This window comes from Mercenaria mercenaria, chromosome 8, assembly GCF_021730395.1.
Source record: "Mercenaria mercenaria strain notata chromosome 8, MADL_Memer_1, whole genome shotgun sequence".
Classification (NCBI taxonomy): domain Eukaryota; kingdom Metazoa; phylum Mollusca; class Bivalvia; order Venerida; family Veneridae; genus Mercenaria; species Mercenaria mercenaria.
In genome coordinates, this window is record NC_069368.1 from 45,998,168 (window position 1) to 46,025,995 (window position 27,828).

Consider the following 27,828-nt stretch of genomic DNA (forward strand, 5'->3'; position numbering starts at 1 on the left):
CAATCTATATAAGTTTATTGATAAAACTCAAAACATAATTATCAAACAAGAAATATTCCGTAAAAATGGTTGAACATTTTATACATACATGTAAAAGTCTAAAGTGTTTGAAAATTACCCAGTACTCATTCAACAGTTCATCTAGATTATTCAGTTTGGTTTCCCCATATAATGAAAGTGCAATAGACCCCAGAGGGAAGACAGACAGTTTGGGGTTACTGACCGACTATTCGTATTCGTCACACAATTAACCGCGATAACCTTAATGTTATTTCGTGTATTGCGTCTCTGAAATTGCAGTGCTTTATGTATTGCTATTATAAGACTGATAATCCATGCATAGGTAATTACGTACACAGTTATATTGTCTCCCTTTATTCTCCAACTGCAAACACAGAGGATGAAAGCCGATTTTTTGAATAGCATGCATGGCACATGCTTTGGCAAAAATAATTTTCAGTTAGTATTACATGTTTGAGCAAAGCATATTTTTGTTACGTTACTGCTTCGAAAGATTCTTTTATCGCTCTTGTTTGTTTAATAGAACAATACGACAAAAAAGTACAAAAGTCACATTCAAAGAATGCTGCCCCCGCACGAAATGGTTTGAGATATTGACCCCGAACGCTATTGTCCAAAGAAATATAATGCCAATATAGGTTTTATAAACTTAACTTTTTGAATTTAGTAATGTCTTTGGCAATTGGTTATGATGTGTGCAATTGATAAAATCTATATTGTTCTTAATGTTGAGGTTTTGTTTAGAAAAGAGGAATCGTACTTTAATATAAATGCATTAAGCAAGAAAATAAATCCTTTAAGCTTTCTATCATAATTCCTACAATGTTTTATGAAAGGAAGGTTTTTTCATATCTTTTTTATAAGCTTAAACTCGAGATGAAATGAAACTCCATGTAAATCTCAGCGTGAATGAAAACTTTGCAGTCTAGTCTTTTGAATTTCAAATATATATTTAATCACAAGTTTATTTGTTTTATCTCACAGGTATCAGTAGAAAATGCAAGACTGGGAACAATGTACCATCTTTTGTTGTAGCATGTATATTGTCACTTTACCAAGCTGAGCGGAAAGCACTGACTGGAAGAAATGATGAAATAATGATCTATTTGTGAAATCATTGCTTTGTAGTGACATGCAAGGAATACTGATAACACGGTAGTTAATTTACAGCGCAATAAAGGTTCTAACACATTGTGCACCTAGATAATAGATACAAAATGTTTCTATACATTTGCGTTGAGTAATGTACTCACACGTAAGATTGATAAAGGAATATCATGTTCCATTTTATGTAAAAGTATTTAAAAGAAGATCTTTTGTTTCATTATATTTGTCATACCGACAAAGTTATAGATCATAAAGCGTCTTTCCAGCTTTATGTTGTGAATAGTTCACAGTTGCACTTCCGGAACGCACAGGCACCTATCAGTAAGTTAGCTCAATGGCTTCCTCGAATAAAATAATTCTACATCGAACCGTCAGCGGTTAGGAGAAGCCACTCGGCGACGGAGTAATCTGTAAAAAGATTACAGTGTTCTGAATTTAACATTTTTCAGAAGGCAATATACTGAGATTCGTATAATATTGTTATCATAATTATAGCAATAATTTAATGATGTTAAAACAATTACTCACCAAAGAGAATTACAAACCTTATGGACAAAACTGTTTTCTGACTTATCAACATAAACGATCTAGTATACCTTTTATCGTATTGTATCGACGTTTTTGCGAAGCGAAAGCAGGTCCAATTTGCGCAAAAGCCAAGTAAGAATCGGAGCAGAGAAAATATATTCTTTATCATTTTATCAAACTCTGGACAGTTAACAAACTTCAAATAAATTACTTAAAATTAAGCTGCAACAGCTTTTTTAGCAAGATGGATGTGCATAGAGAACGTCTGAAGTAAACAGAATGAAAATTATTGTTGTATAGATTACAGACAAATGGTAAATGATGTTGGTACAATTGTTTCTTCCCATGACGTATTTAACGTCGGGTTGAATTTTTACAACAGATGTCTTTTAAGTGATTTTATTAATGCGATTGGCGCATTAGCTTAAACAGCATTGCCTTCAGTCATGATACTAACTTTAAAGTAAATTTTTTTGATTGTTTGGCTAAGTATCTTACACTAGAATTTGCAATCCAGCCAGACATTATGTAATGGGGATTCATTCTTAAGTTAGCATAGTAGCCTTTGAGTAAAACTGCAAAGTTAGATTGAATACGCCTGTGTAAAATACTATTATCTGTTGTTTTGAAGGTCATTGAACAGTAAAAGTGACACAAGATGTTTCGATAGGTCTAACGTGGTCAGTTACATTTATATGTATTTGAAAATTATTGTTAACTTTCTACAAAATTCCATTCCCAATGTCTAATCTAAATTTTGTTTGGCACTGAATCTATTTTATCTTCTCTTTTATATTCAAACAAGGTTGAATGTGGTTAAGTTATTTTAGTTTTAATATAAGTCAGGATTTTGGTAAAGCCGATTGACATATTCTTTCCTTGGATTTCTTGATACAGAAAACCTCCGCGTATTCCAGTCTACACTCTGAAGTCTATGTCGTCTATTTGATTTTAATTTTAAAGTTCTTGCAAAGTTTTTACTGAACTTTCTTTCATACAGGTTCGCTATTTTCTTTTCTCTTTGTCTTTCGTCTTCTCCATTTTCATCGGAATACATATTGCAGTTGTCTTCTGATTGATCGATCTCAGTGTCACTATCAAAGTGAGTATTAGGGTGGTCTATATGTTCTTTAGCTTCTCGGAAATGAATTTCAAACTTTTCCTTGGCAGACAGTTGTCTGCAGGACAATATACGAGTGCTGGAAATCAGATGCTGAAATGTTCCCCAGCGATGTATAATCATTGATATGAACTGAAGAACAAGCAGGACTGAAAATATTGCCAAGAAAATAACAGAAACAGGCTCATACTTTCCGAAGAAATAAAAGTCTATTAGCTGTTCTCTGTTAATTTGCAGCTGCAATAGCGCTATCGAAAACATGAAATTTATCATAAAGAAAGCAAAAACGACGTTATTGCGAAGCGAAAGCAGGTCCGATTTGATCTTTTCTTCGTGTTGTCTATTGCCTTCTATTGGCAATAAATATTTTCTTAGAAGTCTTTTCCAAAACTGTTCCTCTTTTCGGCTGTCCTCTTCTGTCTTATACTTTTCGAATGAACTTAAGCGCATCCAGTATGTACTGTCCTCTGGACTATTTTCCTTTTTGTCTTCTTCAGAATTACTCGATTCAACATTAACTTTTTCAAGTTCTTCTTCATATACTTCCATGGTCTTCTTCAACTTCTTATTTTTCAATATTTTCTTTGACATAAAGTTTAACACAGATTCAATTTTTCTAATTTTCTTTTTCTCAGCGATGTTTGTTTGAACTTTCGTTTGTTTGTCTTCTCTTGTGCCCCACGTTACTACATTCAAATTACAAATGTAGTAAATTGTAAGAAAAATAAATGTTGAAGGTACGGCGACATAATACAGTAGTCCGTGCAGCAAACATCCAAATTCTTTCGGATGCCACAGCGCTGATGCTGAAAAAATAATTGCTAGACCAATCAGAAACAAAACGTTAGGTGACAGAATCTGTTCGGTGGCTATGTTTAGAATGGTGCCAATCGTAACTATGATCATAACAATAGTGTAGACTGAACTGAGCAGGGCTGCAAAGAATAGCTGGGTCTCTTGTTTACATTTCATGCACACAATAATAAAGAAAATGATTGGAGCAATCGAGAGCACGTATGACGTCCATGAATCAAATCCGAGAACAGAGCTATATGAGCCTGTAATCATCAGAGTAACCGTCGCTGGCGCTAGCAAGCTTGTTGCAAGCATAAGAGCCTGGTAAGCCATAAATAATCGGCTTATATTAGCGTTTTGTCGAGTTGTATGATTCCAAGACTTAAGTAGGTCAAAGATGTTTGCATTTGTAGATGGAGACCACCGACGTCTTTGTATAAAGAATTCATTAAAGGTTTCCGGGGCAAAGGTATAGGCGTCTGCTCCAGCGCAGTAATCAACCTTATAACCTTGTTGCAGAAGCAATGTACAAAGCCATCTGTCTTCACCTGTAACATAGATAAGCCATAAATAATTTTTGTAATTAGATCGAAAACAGCTTTTATCGCCAGGAAAAATTCAATTAAAGAACTTACACAAATAACACAAAATTTGTATCATTGATAAGGTACTGGGTGCTATTACCTGCAGAAACATTAAGCATCAACATCGTACGATGTAAGTACAGTCGTTTACAAGGGACACCACCGACGAAGAATAATAGCACACGGAATGTTACGAATACATTTCATGATTTAAACTTCTGTGGATGTACTTTCCGGTATTACGAATATGTCGTTGTGACAGAAGTGTAAGCCAGTTAAATTAATGAATGCATCAAAGCTTAGCTTAGTAAATGATTGAGCAAATAATGCAATATATTTAGATAACAAACCTTGTTCAAACTGAATGTAATGCAATGCCTTGGTTGGTTTCTTTGTATAAGTTTTCACAACATTGTCGTCTATTAAGGCACTCGCACGAAACAATGAAAAACATCCAGGACAGCATAACACACAGCCTAACACATGCTCGGCCGCTTTCTGTAACCAGTGGCCCACGGCATATTCAAACTTTTGATACCATACCAAAGGACCTGAAATTGAATTTGATAATTATGTTATTAGGTTTTACAATTGGCAGTGCTGTTCTTAATTTGATTTCTGTTTAAAATTATTCATTGACTTGGACACGCCATATTCACATTGTAAAGATTCTCCGGTCATATATTCTGAATACTGCAAACTATACATGTTGCGATTTGAGCAAACATCAGATTAGCAAATAATGTACATCTCTTTATTCATTTGAATAATACATGATTTTTTCCGTACATATTTCTGACAATATCTAGTCTTTCTTTTTTAGGCATGACTTTGTAACTTTATTGCTATGTCTGTAATGTCAGATTGTCTCTATTCGTACAAAAGGAATTTAGAAAATTTTGAGACAGTCAATATAAAATACAGAAAACCTGGAAGAAGCATATTGTTTACACGAGTCACACAAAATATTCACCCTTAACAGAAAGGCACTGTTCCATCCGAGCTATCAATGATCTTAAAGCTATAGAGTAGTCTGTCCTTGTTACACTATACAGTCACTGATAAACTGCGCAACAAAAGTGTGGGTACCCTTCTTGCACACACCTTCGGTAAATGCAAATATTTAGTCAGAATTTCACTTTCCGATTAAATGCCGATTGATGAACTTATTTGGGAAACTCGAGAATCTTCTGCTTCAGTGACTGCTACAGCTGCAATGTTATGAGATGTTGAAATTTCAGGGCGCCCTTTAAGGGATAGATCTTGGACTCTAGATTCGCCCTTATTAAATACCCTTACCCACTTATAAAGACTGGTTTAGATGAGAATGAATCACCGTAAACAGTCTTAAACTATTGCAGCATCTGCTTGGCTGGTCGCTCGCATTTCTATGTAAGACCTACCTTCCTTCATTCTTATGTTAAATTTACCCAGAGTATACGAGTGTGTTGTATTAAAGCGCTTGTAACAAAACCAATTTGAAATTTGCAATGTGCATGGCTATTGAAACCCATAGAAGTCCATGAAAAAATCATACTTGCACCTATAATAGTTTCTACGGAAACGCATTAGCCTCAAAGTTTTTTGAATGCACAGCTGTATTAAATAGTATGTGTTGTTTTAAATGGAGTATGCTTATGTTCATAGGTGAGACACTATGTGAGACATTAATAAAGAATAAAATCAGAGACGTGATATTACAAAAAGTATTTTTGACATAATACCTGATCCTATCGGGTGTATGCGTCCACACACAGCTCCAACTTTGGCATTCTTTTTCATTCTGTCTATTAACAAAAGTACTGACTTTGGTTTGAAGTCAACATCACCATCTAACGTCAGGATAAAGGTGTTTTCAAGCTGATGTATAAATATCTTGATTTTAATAATGCAACAAAAGTATGACACTGACAATTTTACAAAGAAATAAACGCCTTTCAGCAAAGTTGCTCAGAGTTGTCACGAACACTTCAATTTGACTAGACTAGACCTCTGCATTGAAATGCACGATATTCAGTACAAATATGTAAGAAAATTTGAATTCAAACTTTACCTTTATTTTATCTTTGTCTGGAAGCACATTTCTAAACGACCTTGGAGTATGATCTATATCAATTTTCACCTTTCTTTCACGTAAAACTTCATCTCTAGATTTATATTGAAATGTTTCGAAACCCAGTAAGTAGTACAGATACATAACCTGAAGTTAGAAAATACAACTTAAGGGGTCAACGCATATCTATACTATCAGGTGCATTAGGCTAAAGTTAGAAAATCAAAAGTCTGTAACATGTCTAGATAAGAAAGAGAGGTGAAAGTTTTATTCAAGCTATGTAACATATCGCGTTAAGGGGTAAACTCATTCGTTAATGAATTTCTACCTTCAGAACTGCGCTCTGTAGTGAAATCCAGTCTTAGACTATTACACGTTTCGTTTGTGTTTCATACTCACAATAGAAGATCTTTTGAATGTGTCAAATTAAAAAAAAAAGTTATTTCGTAATCAGTTATGACACACACCAAGAAGAAAGTACATGCAAATTGAATAAATGCATATTTACAGTTTGACGTAAATAGTGTCATAGTAAGTCCAAAATGCCTGACTTTTCATTCTGATATCCAATTTGAAAACAAATACACATTTAAAGAAATCGTTAGAAAATGTGTCAATGGCTGACTTCCTGAATAAATTAATCAAGGTCAAAATAATGTGCCAGTGTATTGATGCCTAAATGCCTTCAATAAAAATGACAGTACCTTGATCAAATAGAATAACTGATAAGGATCAGACTTGTGTGTTTACTATAACTAGTGAATAAGTATTTTAAATGAAAGGATGTGCTTTCTATATTCCTCTTTCATTAGTGAGTTCATATTTTTCATGCTGTTTTTGATACTATACTTCTGAATTCCTTGTGGCAAAAACAAAATTGCTCATGTGTCTTTTTAAGAGTTTCCCTTCAATGACGATCATTCAAAAAAAGTCCTGATAGATCTCCTCTGATCAAAGACAGTGTTCTATGACAGTTGTGTGCCATATGTACCATACCGTGATAACAAAAATATATAGACATAGAAGCTATGGAACTTACCGTTAATAGATATAGAGAGGGGGGAGTTTTATACAAGCAGCCTTAACAGAAATAGAGAGGAGAGAGTTTTATACAAGCAGCCTTAACAGAGATAGAAAGAAGAGAGTTTTATACAAGATAGATAGGAGAGAGTTTTATACAAGCAGCCTTAACAGAGATAGAGAGGAGAGAGTTTTATACAAGCAGCCATAACAGAGATAGAGAGGTCTGGAGAAAGTTTTTTACAAGCAGCCTTAACAACAGTTTTATTGTTAATGCTAAGCGCCAAGCGACCATTTTTTACGTATTTTGGTATGACGCGGCCGGGGATCGAACAAAGCGGACGCTCTACCACTAGGCTACCGAGGCGGTAAGAGAGGAGAGAGTTTTATACAAGCAGCCTTAACAGAGATAGAGAGGAGAGAGTTCTATACAAGCAGCCTTAACAGAGATAGACAGGAGAGAGTTTTATACAAGATAGGAGAGAGTTTTATACAAGCAGCCTTAACAGAGATAGAGAGGAGAGAGTTTTATACAAGCAGCCTTAACAGAGATAGAGATAAGAGAGAGTTATACAAGCAGCCTTAACAGAGATGGAGGAGAGAGTTCTATACAAGCAGCCTTAACAGAGATAGAGAGGAGAGAGTTTTATACAAGCAGCCTTAACAGAGATAGAGAGGAGAGAGTTCTATACAAGGAGCCTTAACAGAGATAGAGAGGAGAGTGTTTTATACAAGATAGAGAGAGGAGAGAGTTTTATACAAGCTGCCTTAACAGAGATAGAGAGGAGAGAGTTTTATACAAGCAGCCTTAACAGAGATAGGGAGGAGAGAGTTTTATACACGCAGCCTTAACAGAGATAGAGAGGAGAGAGTTCTATACAAGCAGCCTTAACAGAGACAGAGAGGAGAGAGTTTTATACAAGTTAGTGAGGAGAGAATTTTATACAAACAGAGCCTTAACAGAGATAGAGAGGAGAGAGTTTTATACAAGATAGAGAGGAGAGAGTTTTACACAAACTGCCTTAACAGAGATAGAGATAAGAGAGAGTTATGCAAGCAGCCTTAACAGAGATAGAGAGGAGAGAGTTCTATACAGGCAGCCTTAACAGAGATAGAGAGGAAATTGTTTTATACAAGATAGAGAAGAGAGAGTTTTATACAAGCAGCCTTAACAGAGATAGAGAGGTCTGGAGAGAGTTTTATGAAAGCAGCCTTAACAGAGATAGAGAGAAGAGAGTTTTATACAAGCTGCCTTAACAGAGATAAAGAGGAGAGAGTTTTATACAAGCAGCCTTAACAGAGATAGAGAGGAGAGAATTATATACAAGCTGTGTATCATATCGCATTAGAGAAGAAAATGAGGAGAAAAAATTATACGGTCTGATAGTTTTTTATTTATCTAAGTTCGTAATAAATTTGTATTGAAATTCTTTATCAAAATATTTTTATTTGCTTCCTATACTTTGAACAGATGTCTACTACAAATGATTCTTTGATATATTCTTGAGTATTTGCAAACGGGTGATTCGAAATCTAAGATAAAAAAGTAGTCATAAAGAACATAATTATGTAAATTTATCCTTAATCAGCAGAGAAAATTCATTATAGTAAATTCTTTATTAGCTATGTAAGGTGAATCAAAATAGAGTGCGTTTAACCTGTGACCATCTTTTTCTGTGTCGTATTTTCAGTTTATTTTTCAGGTGGACCACCATTTTTGTTTTTCCGGGCAGCGTCCATGTCAGACGTCCACCATAAGGTAAATTTGATTTCAGTGGGGAGGAATCCCACTCATTCTTCGTTTCTGAGCCAAGTATATCTCTGAAAATATATACATTTACTATCTAAGAAAAATGATAATAATAATAATAATAATAATAGTAATAATGATAATAATAATGCTCAGAGAAACAAGTATAAGTTTTACTATTCTGATAGCATTAAAAGAACAACTTCCACAGTATGTTTTGTTTTCTATTCATTCTACAAATACATTTTCATCTTCAGCATATTTCTGTTCATTGATAAGTAGATATTTGCTCAGTCAAGATTTGTTTGTTTAGTTTGGGTTTCGTTGCCGTTTTTCAAAAGTATTTCATTTATGTAACGGTGGGCTTTTAACCTAACCAGTTTCTTGGATTCTGAACCAATCTTCATCTGTTCTCCGCCAACTTTTTCATATAGATTTGAGGTGGAGCATAAATGATCTTTTATCAAATCGTCACGGAGAACATATGCCTCACTCGGTGATCGAACTCGTGACACTGCGCTCAAAATATCTGCGTTCTTCCTACTGAGCTAAGCGGACAGGCTGTGAGTCAAAGAAAACGTTTAAACATATTTCATTGCTAATATGAACATATTTAAACAGTAACTAAATCCTTTGTACATATATTAGGCAAAATGGCTGACCCACAAGTTCTCACAACATAAGCAACGGGCGGGTACAAATCATCTGGCAGTATATTTTTCAAGATACACAAGAACTAAATCTAAAATGTTTTTCAAGAATTACTCTTACGTCGCTGCTTCATCGAGGCATGCCATGAATTGAAACACGTATTTGTTTGGTACGAACTGCTTACTGTCGTCATCAACATCGAAAGCATCATCAAAAATTATGTGAACTGAAATAGATAATACGTAAACATATTGATGAGCCAATACAACTAAAACTCACACTTTGCTTGGGATTGAGTACTCAGTCTTGGGTAGTCTTGTAGTCCTATTGAGTCAAATACAATAAATAAGTTTTATTACATGTACCAAAGCCAAAACAGTATAAAACCCGGCGGATCAAAGGAAGCAATAAAAAGCACAACTACATCTTCAAAACTCTATAATGCATGCAATAATAGTTCAGGCTTGCGAATATGTGCGCTTTAACCAAATATATCATCACCTAGTTAATATTTGATTGTTTTTTTTTTCTAGTAAGACAAATTTCTAAATACAAATAACAGACCCAAAAGCTATTGACGTTTTGAATTTTATTGTATTAAACGTCCCACCGACACAATTATAGATAATATGGCTTCCTAAGATGAAAGAATTTTACACCCTAAACCAGGTCTCTAATCCATCACGGTAAGGGACAAATGGTTCGAAATCAGCGGCCGTAACCACTTAGCTACGGAGATCTCTTACTTACGTGCGATTAATCACTTACATGTAAATTTAAGGTACACATCTTAACATGCTTGCTATGGTTCTGGGTTTTTTGTGTTTTTTTTTTTTAGTTTTAAAATTAGATTGAGGCAGCAATTTTGTTCTGGACTTTGATGTAATCAAGATTTCAAAAATCGACAGGGTCGTCTCTTTAACTTGAGAGGTTTTGATTTAACCTTAATTCTTATCTTACTCGATTAACTCTGTAATGACTGCTGTTGGGGGAACAGCCTGTCTTTTTGTGATTCTAGTGTACACCAAGACCAGCTTGCAAATACAGGAAGTCTGATCTGAGTCTGCACTATTTGTATATGATTTATAGTTTGCGCAAGGATTATGATGAAATGCAATGAACTATTTTAAAAATATAGCAATCAAGGAGTAAATACATCAACGAAGTAATCAGATAATTTTTCTCAATATTTATCTAGCTAATATGAATCTGTTCGCAAACCATAACACCTTATAGTGTAGATCTATTTAAAATTTGCTTATTCTACACTTACTTTCAGGCTCGAATTTATCTGGATCCTCAATCGCCACACCGAAATTCCTTTCCGCTGTCCTACTTACAGCACAATGTCGGTCGATTCTATCAAATAAAACAATGTATACTTTATGCACTCTTTACCTTCATGTTTCAGATAGGGGTCTGTCTAAAACTGTTTGTTTGTTTGTTTGTTTTGGGTTTAACGCCGTTTTCAACAGTATTTCAGTCATGTAACTGCGGGCAGTTAACCTAACCAGTGTACCAATACAAACCTGTTCTCCGCAAGTAACTGTCAACTTCCCCACATGAATCAGAGGTGGAGGACTAATGATTTCAGACACAATGTCGTTTATCAAATAGTCACGGAGAACATACGCCCAGCCCGAGGATCGAACTCACGACCCCGCGATCCGTAGACCGACGCTCTACCTACTGAGCTAAGCGGGCGGGTGCGTCTAAAATTGTAATTAATTAATTAATTACACTGTGTTTAAAGCGAATTTTAAAGAGTATTTCATAGATGGTTAGTTCTAAATATTTTTCCTTAACTCGTTTGTTAACAGCTTCCCGACCTCAAACAAAATTTGAGAAAAGTAACTGATGTCAATTCGTAATAAAGAACGTATGTCTACCCGAAGAACAGTTTTATTCCACTCCGAAAGCATCAGACAAAAATACATTTGGTCTAAAGATATAAAGTAGTTCCCTATCAGTGAAAATTATAAAATGACAATCTCACAGTTTGAAATATATTCCACCGTTAATTTTCTATAAACTAATGGAAAACATTAAATAAATATTTAAATAAGCTTTTCCAGATATGTTATCACTATATGTAAGTACAATAAATATATTTAATATCTTTACAATCTGATAGAATATATTCATAAATGTGAGGCGGCAAAATTCGTTTTGTGTACATACGAAATACTAAATATTGTCATTAAACACGTTTTATTATGACGAATATCAAACAAGTAAAGCAACGTCCCAAAAAGCAGCCCTTTCAAACCTCAAACCATAACACATGCACACGACGGGCACTTGCACATAAACACACATGTTCACACAGAAAAAGTAATCACACAATCAAATACTAGCAACAATTTCCTGAACATTTTACATTTTTATTACCATTATGGATTGCTTACCTCAGCAGTGATTTTAACAGCTGCACCATCTCTTTCCAGTTTTCATGCCACATTGTCGCACATATGTAGACTTTCGGAACAACCTTTCCGCTCATTCCTTCTTCCCTGTGAAGTTTCTTTGCGTCTTTTCTCCGCCGTAGAAGTAAATTATAATCTACGAAAATACAGTCTTTCAATTCTGGTAGAAACATTCTGCAATGGAAAGCTTTATCAGGATTATTTATGTATAATCGGCCAACATCAAAATATAATAATATTTTGTGTTTTAAATCATTTTTAGATATAAACTGCAAACGTTTAGGTCGTTCAAAAAATGAGTAAAAACAAATATTTATTAAAAAGCGGTAGGTCAAAACATATACCAATGTTTCAACTGTAATAAAAACACTGGAAAGCAAAGTTTATATCACAATCTGGCATGTTTCTGACATGCTGATACTTCCTGTCGTTTACTCAATGTAAACAATTTTGTCCTGTTTTGTTTTATTTTGTGACTTGCAAACTTAAGAGTTAAGCATTAAACTTAATTTTAAACGAAACCTCAAAGAATATACGTGCTACCTTTCGAGCTTTGCCATTCGCTCTGAATTTGGGAACCACACGTAAATTGTTAAGAGACACATGCTAATCCACAGCCCAGCAGCAAGCCCAATATGAGTCCCTGACGTCAGTTCCCACGACGGGCATATGTACGTCAACTCTAACGTAATTACGTCAAACGTCAGCTTGTCCCCGCATTTCAGAAGTATGTATGTCAAGGTAAGCGGACTTACCAATAGTGTCGCTAAAGAGAATCCTATCCTTTGCATGTGCAGTTTGCAAGCAAGCGCTGCACAGTAACTTACCACAAATGTAAGTGCAATTATTTGCAGAACTAAAGAATGTTCATAAATAAAGTTTCTTATATCTTCAAATAGTTGCAAGAACCAGTTTTTCGAAGAGTCTGCATTAACACTATTGGCCTTGGAAGTAGCTGGTGTTTCTATGCACGACGAATTTGGTAAACTTCCATTTTGTCCGTTTATATTGCAATCCGGGGTACGGCTATCACCAGTATTAAGTTGAGATTCAATGGTATGAAAACTCGCATTCTGCATTGACTTACTGGTACTATTTCGTGGAAAATCATGACTGTCAACATTGAAAAACGGATGAGGTTCATAGACAACCAACATAATAATTAAACCTACTGTCAACAATTTGCAAGAAACTGTCAAAACATTGGCTTTATCACGTGGCTTCTGAATATCGCTCTCAAATGTTTTCAATATTCCAAATTTACTAAATTTCGAACTTTTGAACTCAACAAAGTTTTCCCACCATTTGATCGATATAAGCACAATGGATAAAGGGGCAATCCAAATGACTTCATTTGCGACAAGATCATTCAGAACTCCAAGGAAATAAGACAGCACAAAGCCTCCAACTTGGAAGATGAATATCGTCATGTAGAAAATAAGCTTCAGAACTCTTTTCTTGTGATTTCCTGTCGAGCACGCTAAAATGCTGAAAAGTGACATCAGCGACGGGAGCACCGGCGCACACATCATTACGTAGACAGCAGATATGCCTGCGAGATGTGAGAGCACTTTGAACAAGAAAAGAAGAAGGCCAACCGTGTGCAGAACTTCTATCACCATCAGCTGAAGTATAAATGTAAAAGGATTTTACAAAACATATTATCTACAATATTTAAATTTCCATTTTATAAACTGCCTTTAAAAGGAACCAAACAACAAAGAAAATTTAATTTAAGTCATACAAAAAGTAGCTCGTTTGAAAATTTATAAATAAAGATTTGCATAGGTAATCCTATATGATGAATGTTAAATACAGGGGCTTCTGAGGGGCTATGGCAGTCTAAAAATAGATATTTTCTTTGTATTTAGGTAAAAACAAAGGTCCCGCTACTCGAAAGAGAAATGAATTGTCTCAAGTTCTGTTTTAGATGTTGTATGTAAAAAAAAGATACGTTTATTTGAATATATTTTCTTTCTTTTTATCAAAAAGTTCATTTAACATCATCTTCATTTTATGCTATTAAATCTTTGAGCATCTCTAGCTAGACTTACTAAGGCAATGAATCCTTTAGAAGGAGATTTAAGTCTCCCAAACAGGACCTTGAAGAGTGATGACAGCAGTGTAAAGCACGGGTAGAGACAAACCAATGTCACAAAATACACAGCATATCTTGTTCGAGATTCTCCTTTGCTCTGTAAAAAAAATGTAATGGTAAAAATTAGTTTTTATATTTCTTTACAGTTTTTAATCATCTCTTATCAAAGAAATTTCAAGTATATCTATTGCCAGTATGAAGAAATTACGGGGGAGCATGTGATAGGATTGATTCTTTAAATGTTTTTGTTTTTTTTTTTTTTTTTTTTTTTTAGGTTTTTGGATACGTCTCTTGATCTCTGAAAGAAATGTGTGAAATTAGATATTTCTAGTTTATGAGAAAGTTTATTTTGTTAACGTCAGATAATTTAAATTTCAAAGGAACATCAAAAACAAATATCTGTTTTATCACTGAGTTAAAGCCTTGGGATCAGGCTATTCATCTTTGGTTTCTTTTCTTTCCCATTTTTTTTTTTTTGATATTAAGGCAAGGGTACAGCACTTCACAATAATGAAGCTCTTTGATGCTTAACTTTTTATTTGAAAAAAAAAAAACATGAAGATTTGTAGTACAATTACTTCTGTTGTTGACATAATAGATAGGAGAGCTGTATATCGGGGACCTCGAATCATTTGCTGCTCATTGTTTTGCTGAGTGTCAATGAACATTTTGGTGAGCATGACATAATTAGCGTAGCGATTTAGCACATACTTACCTGTCTGTATTTAGAAGCAAGAGAGAGAACACTAAGCTTTGTTAAGACACCACCACCAAGGATGACACTGAACATCACCAAGTACATCAGAAAACGACAGATCTGTAAAAACCTTTTCTCAATATTGTAAGATTTGGCGCCTTTACGTTTCGTTTCTCCAAACGCGTCAAATGCTCTGAAATGTTAAACGTTGTAAAGTATAGCATTATATTATGATTATTACATGGTTCAATTTGTCCGTCAGTTAAACGAAAAGGGGCCTCCGTGGCCGAGTGGTTAAGGTCGCTGACTTTAAATCACTTGCCCCTCATCGATGTGGGTTCGAGCCTCACTCGGGACGTTGAATTCTTATTGTGAGGAAGCCATTCAGCTGGCTTGCGGAAGGTCGGTGGTCCTACCCAGGTGCTCGCTAGTGATGAAATAATGCACGGAGGGGGCACCTGGGGTCTTCCTCCGTCATAAAAGCTGGAAAGTCGCCGTATGACCTATAATTGTGTCGGTGCGGCATTAAACAAAATAAATAAATAAGTTAAACAAAAAGTAGTCCGCCGTTGTATATTTTGCGATAAACAACGGGGTATATTTTGCGATAAACAACGGTTGACGCATGGACCGTTTGCAGAATATAAACCGTCAATTATTGAGTCAAATAGCCGTATGACGAACGGTCAATCACTAGTCGGATTAATAATTAAATGAAAATAAGCAAAGTATTCTTGTGGATTATCGTCTGATTTACCATGGTCCGTAGTTCGGATGCTATGTTATTTAACCAATTAGGCTGACGACCTCATGTTTAAAACGTATTACCCTTTACAGTATAGTCTAAAATTATAATTGTCATATTGTTTATCATTTCATATATGTTAAAAGTTTATTATATAATGTTCGAGTCTCCTTACCATCTAATCTACTATTCTGTAAAACATTTAAACGAACTCGAATCGTCTTGAGATCGTTTTCAGAACATAGAACGTGTGGTATATTTTCTAGTTTCTATTTTCTCCATGTTTCGATTTGTCGTATAGACAAAACTTACGGTATTTTCCCAGAGGAGTTGATTTCTGCTTCCGATGTTGCATCAAAGTCATGACTCTCTCCTTCAAGTTCATCAACTGCACCGTTCTCTGACATTAAAACAATAGATGGCTTACGGACAAGTTTCGAAGTAGAGGCTGATAAATCTTCTGAGAAATTGTTTTTATCTTCCAAAGATGACTGGATCTCGTCTGCTTCATTTAACGAAGGTACAGATGAAACTGAATTATAGCCCGATGAGACAGACGGGGATGTTGCACCTTTCTTCTGAAATCAGTAAAACATTTCATCTTTAACCCTTACCCTGCTAAATTTCTTAAATGGATTGTTCTATCATTCAATTTGGGCAGTACCACTTGTTTATCAAAGGGGTGTACTCTGAAAATTTACTGACTGAAAAGCGAAGCTGACCTTGGTCTGCACTGTTCGCAAAGGCAGAATCACTTGCCGCCATCAGGCTAAAGGTTAAGCGTGTCATTGTTTCCCCGAAGCCCTGATAAAGATGTGTGAATGCATTTTTTTTCAACGACTGAAATATTTATTGTACTCCGAATCTTATTATGTTTGTACAAGTATAGATCTACCTTGTTTTATCATATGTATATAATATGAATATTTCATTTTGCACAATATTGTTTATAATTTAGCTTATCCATGACTGAAATATATGTAATGATATTTTGTTCTCTGCACTTGCTGTAAAAGCGATCTTGTATCCGTGGAGAATGTTATTTGAGCCGTGCCATGAGAAAATCAACATAGTGGGTTTGCGACCAGTATAGATCCAGACCAGCCTGCGCATCCGCGCAGCCTGGTCAGGATCCATGCTGTTCGCTAATGGTTTCTCTAATTGCAGTAGGCTTTAAAAGCGAACAGCATGGATCCTGACCAGACTGCGCGGATGCGCAGGCTGGTCTGGATCCATGCTGGTCGCACACCCACTATGTTGGTTTATCATGGCACGGCTCATTTAAGTTATGATCCCCAATACTCCTGCTAATGATATTTTAATCATTATCTGTAACTGAAGAGTGTTTTATAAAGAAATAATGATTTAAACAATTTATACTTGATACTCTTTTTTGAATTTGATATTCTTATTTCATAGACAAAGTGTTACATTGTTCTGTAAAGTAGCACCTGGTTCTTTACAGGACACGAAAACAAAACAAGAATGATCATGGTCATTTACATAAAATTTCAAAGCTGTATTTTCAGTAAACTTGTACGCAGCTATATGCTTATGCGTAGTAGTGACTCTCAAATGCACGATATGATTTACAAATTCTGTAAAAAGGGAAGTACTTGCTAATACAGAGCAGTTCACAGTGAAGCATACACAGCATCGATGCTACTTATCTTTAACCTTTACCCTGCTATATTTCTAAAATGGACTGATCCATCATTCAATTTGGGCAGTACCATTTATTATTCAAAGGGGTGTTCTCTGAAAATTTACTAACTGAATAGTGAACAGTGCAGACCATGATCAGCCCGCACAGATGTACAGGCTGATCTTGGTCTGCACTGGTCACATAAGCAGAATCACTTGCCTCCAGCAGGCTAAAGGTTAAAAATGATTTGTCGTGCATATATCGGTCATGAGGTATGCTATATTTGACAATATAGTTGTCATAATTCATTTATGAAGTCTTTGCATACGGACAAAATTTCTAATTTCATTTTAGAGTAGATTATCAATCACAACGGTTCGTTTAAGAGTCTTTTGATATAAGCAGATAAGAAACTTATATAGTCATATATTAATAAAAACGAGTGGTTGCGCAATCATTTTATGAGACAAGTTTCTATATTAAGAATAACATGTGGGCTTTCAATAAAATTTCTTACCTATCAAGTATTACATGTAGGTTAATGAATGGGAGAGCGGTGCTGTCGAGTGCTCATGACATTGACAAGGTAATAATAGCCCGAGGGCTTCAGCCCGCGGTTATCTATCTTCTCCAAAAGAAATTATCACATAGAAGCACCGCTCTCACATGTATTTACCCCTTTTTACATGTTTACCTGTAATATAGGGAAAACAAGTTTAGTATGTCATTTTGTTGGTACTTAGCATCTACTGATATAATGATTATAGCCTTTATAGGCTAACTGTATAAAATGTTCCGGTATTCCAGATTATATCATACGTAATTATAATGACCTAAGAAACCTTGTATATTGTCAGCTTTAAATATATCTAAACTGCGTTAGAATGTTTTACTGACCAAAATGTGTATAATGTACATTTTGGTCAGTAAAACATTCTATATATAATCTGGTATTTTGTCACTAATGTTAGAGCCTTTCTCAGCGGGAGCGACTTTTTTACACTGTCTTATCTAACTTGTTGAAAATAGGGCAAGTGCGAGGTCGGCATGCCCTAAACACGTTTAAATCCCAAGTTTCCTTTTTATAGGTTACTGACCGTTCCAAGGCGGTACCCGTTTTTCAACTTGTTTTCTGTCTATCTCGTACTTGGTGTTGTTTATGTTGTCCGCTTCCTTGCATTTGCCATCTCTCTCTCCTTTTACCATGAGTAAGTTATCATGCCCACCCAGCCATCCTTAAACGGTGCCCGACTGTTGTTGTTTCCTGCTTATGTGTGTGTGCATGTGTATATGTGCGTGTTTGTCATTGGTGGTGCCCCACGATGTTGTTTTTCTTACTTGTCTGTTTATCTTTTGTACGTGCGTGTCTGCGACGTTGTAGAAATACTGCGTACCTGACTTTCCATGTTGAATATTCATCTTTGCTCAACCTTCCACTAACATCCACCTTCCACTAACACCCCACCCCCATTTTTTGTATTTTGCATATATCTAAAATGTACTTGTTGTTGAATTTTTTAAGCAACCCGTCTACTATATTTTTCCGTTACAGCTTCTTTTTGTTGTGAGCCTACTTTGCGATGCATAGCTTTATGGCTCTGTTTGGAGTGCTCTGTGCTTCAGCGAAATCTACACTTACCTTTTATCTTTTAGGAGTCAAATGCAAATAAAGTAATGTTCTAAGGTTAATGAAAGGCTACGGTGTGCCTTCCTGTGAAAATAGAACACCTAGTGTAACATTTGGTTGTGGTGTTGTGTATATGTGCTCACCCGCTGTGCGCATGCACACACTTATTATACATACATGAGCGCACGCGCCGCCGCCACCACCACCAGACACAGTTTAAGAAGAAAGCAATAGCATCCAGCTGTAAAATGGCTTAACACCAAACATGGGATGTTTCTCAAAATAGTCAGGTCATATTCTGTTTTGATAGGACTTTTTATTATCTTATCAAAATAATTCCTGCTATCTCGAAGACATTTCCATACCCCATTCCGAAAATACTTGCACAAAATTTCACTTTTAATAGAATCTGTAAAAATATCCTTTGGAAGCATAGAATGCAACCAAGCAAACTAATAGCAGACTCTGTTTGATTGAGTCTGTTCTGTTAAGTCGAATTTCGGTTATCTTGAGGTAAAACGTTTGATCCCTTGGAATTTGAGATACCGATTTTCAGCTGTATTTTTGTCTTTATAAAATAATGCTCACCATAAATGGCGAGAGCCAGTCATGTGCCCGGACATCTAGTGTAGCATGGACGGGGTATCCAGGTCTTATACGGAAAGTAGCAAAAGATTGTTCGTATAGAAAATAACTTATTATACGTATATTATTAGCGTTACCTTTAAGAATTTTATTCCGTTTAAACTCGTGTTTTCCATCGTTACTTCAAATGAAGCTCCGGAAAGTAAAGCGACACAAGTCAGTAGACTATTTTCTTACAATGAATTAAACACTTAAATTATTGTGTCTAAATGACGATTTTTTTTCTGAATACGTCCCTCTGAAAATGCTTGTTAGCACAAATTCTCTAAATTTTTTCATACTACTGGTATCATGATAAAAAGTCTTTATTTCAATAAAAGACAAACTGTCTTTATTGATATGATATATCTAAAATACTTGTAAACGTTTCGCGGACTGGAATATTTGCCTCGCCGTAACTAGAGGACCATGGTGACGTTAAATCGCTCACCCGAGTTTCACAAAATGCTTGAACAAGCATGGAAAATATCTGTGAAATCATTTTGTACATTAGTATGTCAATCACATTTAATCAACATTTAATGACATTTTTTACTTTTTGTATATTCTGGTAGAGAATTATTTAAGGAACAAAAAGACCGATTACATAGAGTTAGATTCCTATTTGAAATGTATATTTTATTACTTTTATAAAATTTTGTAATTACTCCCCTTTAAAAAGCTGGGTATTTCTTTTTATTTCGATACAATGTCTATTTTTACATTTGCATTTTATAGACATATCAACTATTGAACAATCTGAACCAAAATGCAAGTTTTAAAGCTGTGTGTAGCTTCTGAATTCATTTATTTCCAATCTATCTTGGTTGCGCAACCAAAATAGGCAAGGGAGGTAATAATAATTTTTCAAACTTGCGTTTCTAATGTTCCATCTAAATACATAATTTTTAATGCAAATATTTTACAAATATATTACAATATGTCTAATATTTATACATTTCCTTAGGCAAAGTATGTTTATCAAATTTATACTTATGATAAAAAAACTCTTTCTTGGTTGTGCAACCAGGATAGGAAAATGAAATTTTAAAAATACCTCCAGTGAAAATCTAATTTGTATTAAGTGTTAAGTGAACAGAAATGAGTGTAAATGATCAGATGCTAAAGTTTCGAACAAATCCGTTACATGGCCAAAATCTGATTATCCACCTTTAAAAGCCATATAGAAAATACAATATACATATATATGCAAAAATGACTGCCCTCTCTTTTGGCTATGTCTTCGACAAACTGGATTATCGACAAACTTGAAACATTTGAACGAACTTGATATAGGGCCATCGAAGAACATTTCTGTGATATTGTTTAAACTAAATTTCATAGGGACAAACATTTTGACCGTGTTTTATGTAAATCAAGTTAATCATTAACAAAGTTTTAAATAGTCTGACATAGTGACCTAGTTGTTCACCCATGTGACCCAGTTGCAAATTTGTTCAACATTTTGAACAGGCAAGCATTCTAACAAAATCTCATCAGGTAGAAAATATGGCTTTCTCAGTGCTAACAAGGTCTGTCCATAATTTTGTTTTAGTTTTTGACCTAAATAATCCAGTTAAATTCTTGATATAGATTTTATAGAGAAAACATCCCAGATCAAGCAGAAAATATGGCTTCTGGTGTGTTAACACACTCTTTCTACTATTTAACCTACTAGTAGTTTTTTTGCCTCAGGTATCCTACATTTGAACGTTGCCTAGACAACCATTTAGACAAGGTTTTATTATGCTCAAAAAGAAATTGAGGTATTTCTATAATGATTCTTAGTTGTATAGTTAAAAAACCTCATATTACACACATTTTAGTCTGAGCTTTATTTCGTAAAGAAAATCATTCTGACAAAGATTTATGATGATCGGGTAGAAAAAATGGGGCTTCTACACTGTTGTTTCTCTATGTTTCATCCAGTGACCTTGTTTTTCACCTCAATTTAGTTTCGAATCTGGCCTAGATTTATTAGAGATAAACATTCTGACAAAGTGACAACGAAGGTGATGTAGAAAATGTGACACCAAGAGAATTACAAAGGTGTAACACTAACCTAGTGACAAAGTTTCCCTCCCAACCCACCCCAGATGCCCAAGTAACAAATTCTTTCGAGAATTTCTTGAGGACAACATTCTGACCAAGTTTCATTAAGGTTAGGCCAAAAGTATGTCCTATAGAAGTATAAACAATCAAATTGTTGACAAAAGTACGGCGACAGACGATGGGGACACAACATAAAATAGCTCACGTTGAGCACTTTGCGCTCAGGTAAGCTAAACATTAAAACATTTACAAGTTAAAAATTAAAACATTCACAAGACTTCCTTGTTTATTTTACAAAAAAAAAAATTTCTTCCGAAGTACCTGCTCTTGATAATTGAGTCATAAATTTTTCACTTTCTATAATAAAAAAGCGGCAATAAACTGGCAAAAGGATAGGATAAGTACTTCGAAAAAAGTTATATAAGAAAACTTTTTCTTGCATTTTTTCAGGTCTGCAAATTGTGTCCGAGCCCCATTCGTATTATAAAAGGGAAATTTACAACAGTTTATACCTACGTTCCACAGCTTATCGAAGATTTTCTGGCTGGCATTACGTTGTTGTTGAATATGAATATAATTATATATCAAATTTGATTATTGGTCATTTTATTCAGTATCTTAATACTTCAAAATGTTCTCATTCATAGATATTTTACATTCATAGTTGACTAAATGAAATATTTAACATTCATAGTTGCCTAAATGATATTTTACATTCGTAGGCGAGTCTTTTATTCAGTATCTTAATACTTCAGAGTGCCCTCATTTATAGATATTTTACATTCATTGTTGACTAAATGATATTTAACATTCATAGTAGCCTAAATGATATTTTACATTCGTAGGCGAGTCTTCTTATTCAATATCTAAATACTTCAAAGTGCTCTCATTTATAGATATTTTTCATTCATTGTTGACTAAATGATGTTTAACATTCATAGTTGCTTAAATGATATTTTACATTTGTAGGCGGGTCCCTAGAACTCTACTTAAGCGGAAGAAAATATATGTTTAGAAAGGTTCACCATATACTATGGTAGCCAAGGTCTGTCTACATTCGATGTTATATCCGTTCTGTTTGTTGACATTCAGTACATTTCGTGTTATCCATTGTTACTTGTAAGTCGAATGTGTTCAAACTACTTCAACTGCTTCTAACGACATCATGTGCTTACTTGTATTTACTTTGAAATATTTACTGTTGACAATGCAAAAAGCTTTTTATTTATCTTAATAAAATAAAGAGAGCTCTTGAAATCTGGTACGACATATCATCTGCACGTTTAACATTAATAGCGAAGGCTGAAATTTTTCTTTTTTTTTTCATTGGACACAAACTGAAAATAATACAAATGGAAGGACAGGGCCCCCGACTACTCGACTATTCGAAAATGTCTACTAAGATATCATTATTAAATGATATAAGTGCGAGAAACGTATTTTTTGCAGGAGTGGGTGTAGTAATGAGAAGTGCCTAGGGGTGGGGTGCTTAAGATATAAGTTAGTTCGAGACATGTAAAGGGAGTGGGGATAAACGGAGGGGGGTGGGGGAGATAGCGGGCGTATAACGGAATCTAAGAATATAATTATGAGATATAAGTTAGTGTGAGGAATGTAAGCAATGTAATTGTTTCCATTCTTTTCTTGCGTATGTGTGTGTGTGCGTGTGTGGGTGTGTGTGTGTGTGTGTGTGTGTGTTGGGGGAGGGTGGGGGGGTGTGATATGAGGGATACTAAGAAACAATAAGAGATATATGAGAGACCATGTGATATTTTTTTACTACATGTTATAATTATGACAGTCCATACAGACCCTCTATGCCTTTCGCTTTCGACATAGATTTTTTCTACATTAGAATAATAGAGTAATGCGTAACTCTACAGGCCTAAAGATTCCCTTAACTTTTCGCTTTTCCACATAGGGTGTCTGTGTAGGTCCATCTATTCAGGGGAAATTGTCAAATAACTATAAAAATATTTTTTTGTTTATATCTGTGTTGTATGTATTTGTTCTTATTGGTGTTTACATATGCATTTGTTCATTGTATGTAAATTGTATTTATATTTCTCATCTTATGGTGGAATAAAAGACATATCTTGATGTAGTTTTACTGCAACACGAAAATATTCAACTCCACACGAACATATATATACTTGTAAATCTAACGTTGTAATTTATACACCTCTCTTTAATATTATGATATATGTTATATGATTCAATGACTTTTTGTTTTATTTACCTGTTGTTTCAAGTGTCGGTGTCTAATAGGCTATGTAATTATTTGCACGTTCGTTCTAACTTCACTTAAATGACTTTATAATTGTTATGCAAGCACTTTTCCAGCCACCAGAATTATACCATTGTCATGTGCAAGCACTTTTCCAGCCACCAGAATTATGCCACTGTCATGTGCAAGCACTTTTCCAGCCTACAGAATTATGCAGTGTCATGATGTTCAGTCTTGAACATGGCAAAAGTTTCTATGACACTAGAGCAAAAGTTAGTACATCTAGCATACCAGCAAAAAATAAATGAAAATAATATTCAGACTCTCGAGTAAATGAAATTCAACATAATTATTCTACCAAACATCTGCTCCAACCTATATAGTATACGAATTATTTCAGAGTCAGTTTTTTTCCTTCCATCTTCAAAGAAACACTTACATTTAAATGATCGTATTCCGAGTTCCGTTCTCATAAATAAATGACTAAATTCTGTAATCTTTCAGAATACTAGTAACGGAGTTGCTAGAAGGGAAATCAAACTGCATGTTGAGGTGTGTATCCAACACCGCAATGTGATTTTTTTTCCTGTTTGGCTACAATAAAAGCTTAAACATACGTATAGTATCAATAACAGGAATACTGTAGGAGTTTTATTCCTGGATTTGAAATCAGTACTTTTTCTTTAAAGGAAGTTGTTCCGATTTTGGTCAAGTGATGTTTTTATTCGAAATGTTAACATGTGACCTCTTTCTCTTATTTACGTTCACTTTGTACTAAATGCAACTTAAAATTTCACTTGGGGTGTTTTGACTTTCTTATTCTGGTTGCCCAACCAAGATAGAGTTATTTTAGCATCATTATAAATTTGAAAAAAAAACACTTTGTCTAAGGATTGATAGAAATATAAGGCCTACTGTATTCACTCTGTTAAAGATTAGCATCCACAATTGCATATTTAACTGAAAATCATTACAAATGAAAGTTTGAAAGGTTATTATTACCTCCCTTTTCTTATCTTGGTTGCGCGAGATTGGAAACGAAATGCATTTGTAAAACTGGTAATTATACTGCAAATAAATTAATAGAAACACTTATAATATTTATAACAGAAATATAAAACATACATTTATAACAGGGATTTAACACTATACTGTGGCTTTTTTGTTTTTTAAATAAATCTCTAAACCAAAAAATGTCAAAAATTCTGCTTACATGTGACTGACCACCTTTAAGTAAAAGTAAATTACACCCACGGCATAAATTCAACAATTATTCATTCACGGAAAGGGGTGCGTTCATTACGCAAAACTGTACGTTTGATGGCAAGAACTCCTCCTAATATATGTTTAAATTATATCTGAATGTATTTGAATACAGAAAAAAAAGCAAATGGGCTGGGCAACAAGGTCAGAAAACATTATATTAAGAACTAAAAATAAACACCATATCTTCCTTGTAAATACTCGTTGAAAGACTCCACTCAAAATCTGCATCAACCGTTAGACTTTAAAGCATTCAAATTTATTCAATGAAAGGTTCAAACTTGCTGAATGTCAGCGATGAGGGGCAGATGAATAGAAGAACGGTTAACTCATTCCTACAGTCGCCGAGCTTGTAAGGATGCGCAGCGGAACAACATGATTTGAGCCGCGCCATGAGAAAACCAACACAGTGGGTTTGCGACCAGCATGGATCCAGACCAGCCTGCGCATCCGCGCAGTCTGGTCAGGCCCCATGCTGTTCGCTTTTAAAGCCTATTGGAATTGGAGAAACTATTAGCGAACAGCATGGATCCGCGCAGTCTGGTCTGGATCCATGCTAGTCGCATACCCACTATGTTGGTTTTCCCATGGCACAGCTCATTTAACTGTAGTTGTTTGGCACATTTTATTCCAAAATACGACACAATCCTACTTTGGGTCGTCTCATTTTACATAAATTTATAGTTTGAGATCACTTCAGTGTTTTCTAATGTTCTTTTGAGCACCTTATTTATATGTATTTGTAACACGTTTAATTTTATGCCACTTGATGTTACTCTGTTTATTTTAAAAGTTTTTATATGCAATATTTTTTTCCAAAACACTTATGAATCATTTGCATTTTTTTTATCATTTGTCCAATAAAGTAATTTCGTTTTGAGGTTTTGCTACGTCATTACTGTAAAGAAATTCAGATTTTATGTAGCTAAGAAAGAAGTATTGTCTGTTACAGATGTCAGTTACGGCACCCTTGGCTATGCATAACTTGTCCAAATGGCATTTGAAGGACTGATAATACCAAACAGGAAGTGACTACTCAGTGTAACATGTGCAGTAGACCAAAATGTAGTTCTAAGCTGTTGATGAAATCTGGTATAATGAGTCATATGGGGATGTGGCAGTTATATTTTGGCCTAGTTTTATTGCTAATTGTATTGAGAAAAGATCTAGACCATTTTCATTGTGAATTTCCAGGTATTAGTTTCATTCTTTGAGAAAATTTCTACATTCGCGTAATTGTTAAACGGCTATTTTCATGGAAGCATTTTTAGAGGGTGATGTTTTTCAGAACAGATTATTTTTCTTATATGTAGCACATAACATGTCAATAGTTTTCTCTTTTTTTATAAGAAGACATGTCATACTAAATGACCATATATTGTTTTCATATCATTGAAATGCTCTAAAGTAATGGAAATAAAGTCTCAAAATATGAAATAAAGAAGGAATTGAATTGGTAGTATGTAATGTAGACGGTTATCATGATATTATCTTATTTTCTTTCCAGAAAGATAGGAACGGTGCCGTTCCAATCTTTTACTCACAGGTTATCATTAAATCATAAAAATATTTTGCTTTTTGTAAACCGACCTTAGGCTTTAATGTATGTCTTCCGGATAAATGACTTTACATCATTACTTTCGATTTATCAAACGTGCATAACTATTGCATAACTACCTTAATCGTCCATTAATGCGGGGAGGGTGGGGGAGAGGGGAGAACGATTGCCCTGTCCTACAAAAGACAGCTACTCGCAGAGTCAAACGTCGGACACATCAATACAAAAAAAACCCCATCATCTTCCACCTAATCAATAGTGTTATTTTGTTTAAAAAAAAACAAGGACAAAAGACCAACAGATAAATGCACATTCAAAGGACGCAGTCGCACACACAGCACTCTACGTGGAAATAAAGACACATGAAACGGTATATACGGCACATGTACACATTAACACAAACGAAAGCAATAACAACAAAGAAGTAACAGACACAAAGAAGGAACACAGTAGGGTAGTCAGCCATATTCGGTTCCAACACAGTTTTGAAAATTATCTTTCTATAAGCAAATGCACAAAGATGTATTCTGTGTATGCAAATAAGCCCCAAATACACAAAGTCTATTCTTTGTAGGCAAACAAACTCCAAATACACAAAGATGTATTCTTTGTAGGCAAACAAACTCCAAGTGCACAAAGATGTATTCTTTGTAGGCAAATAAACTCCGAATGCGCAAAGATGTGTTCTTTGGGCGAACAGTCATGATCCGTTCTGACATTTACTAAAACAAATGAAGAACAATTAATGAGAAAAAAAAATAACTGAACAAAATTATACGTTATATTCAATTAATCCTACCTTTAAAGCAGCTGCTACCACTGTGGCTAGATTCTTATCTGTCCGACGAATCGTGGGTATCATTCTGGTATTGTAGCGGTGTACGCGGAAGCCGTGCACTAAGCCAGGGCGTGATCGAATTTTAAAAGGGGGCGCAGACACTTTGCTCTTTCTTCCGATGTTATATTACAAAATTGCATGACAGAAGATATTTGATTAAAAGAAATTTACAAGCATGATCGTCGAGATGATATATAAGGGAAAGTAAAATATATCAGTACACCCACGGCATTGGTAGCCTAATGATATGGTCCAAAAACTGGCGCTTTTCCATTATTTATGATACCCATCTATCAAGAGCACCAAGTGTTTGATAAATCCGACTGGCTTGACAATTCGTGATAATATATAATCATTATTATTATTATATAATTAGAAAGTAAAACTTAAGGCATAAAT

General features: G+C 34.8%; 1 protein-coding gene across 2 annotated transcripts; it reads right to left on the bottom strand.

Annotated features, from left to right (window-relative positions):
* On the bottom strand, positions 1-27,528 carry LOC123566433 (chitin synthase-like). 2 transcript variants are annotated; one of them, XM_053549876.1, is made up of 13 exons: positions 27,391-27,528; positions 15,908-16,173; positions 14,869-15,043; positions 14,110-14,250; positions 12,599-13,680; positions 12,038-12,229; positions 10,903-10,988; positions 9,750-9,855; positions 8,887-9,049; positions 6,209-6,355; positions 5,880-6,015; positions 4,506-4,706; positions 1-4,119 (listed from the first exon to the last, which is right to left on the bottom strand). In XM_053549876.1, the coding sequence occupies exons 1-13, from the start codon at positions 27,451-27,453 to the stop codon at positions 2,489-2,491; spliced, it is 4,389 nt and encodes a 1,462-aa protein (XP_053405851.1). In that variant the 5' UTR covers positions 27,454-27,528; the 3' UTR covers positions 1-2,488. The 2 variants fall into 2 exon arrangements, with proteins under 2 accessions (XP_053405851.1, XP_053405852.1); XM_053549877.1 differs by lacking the exon at positions 27,391-27,528 and adding an exon at positions 19,590-19,888.
* Positions 27,529-27,828: the final 300 nt, after the last annotated feature.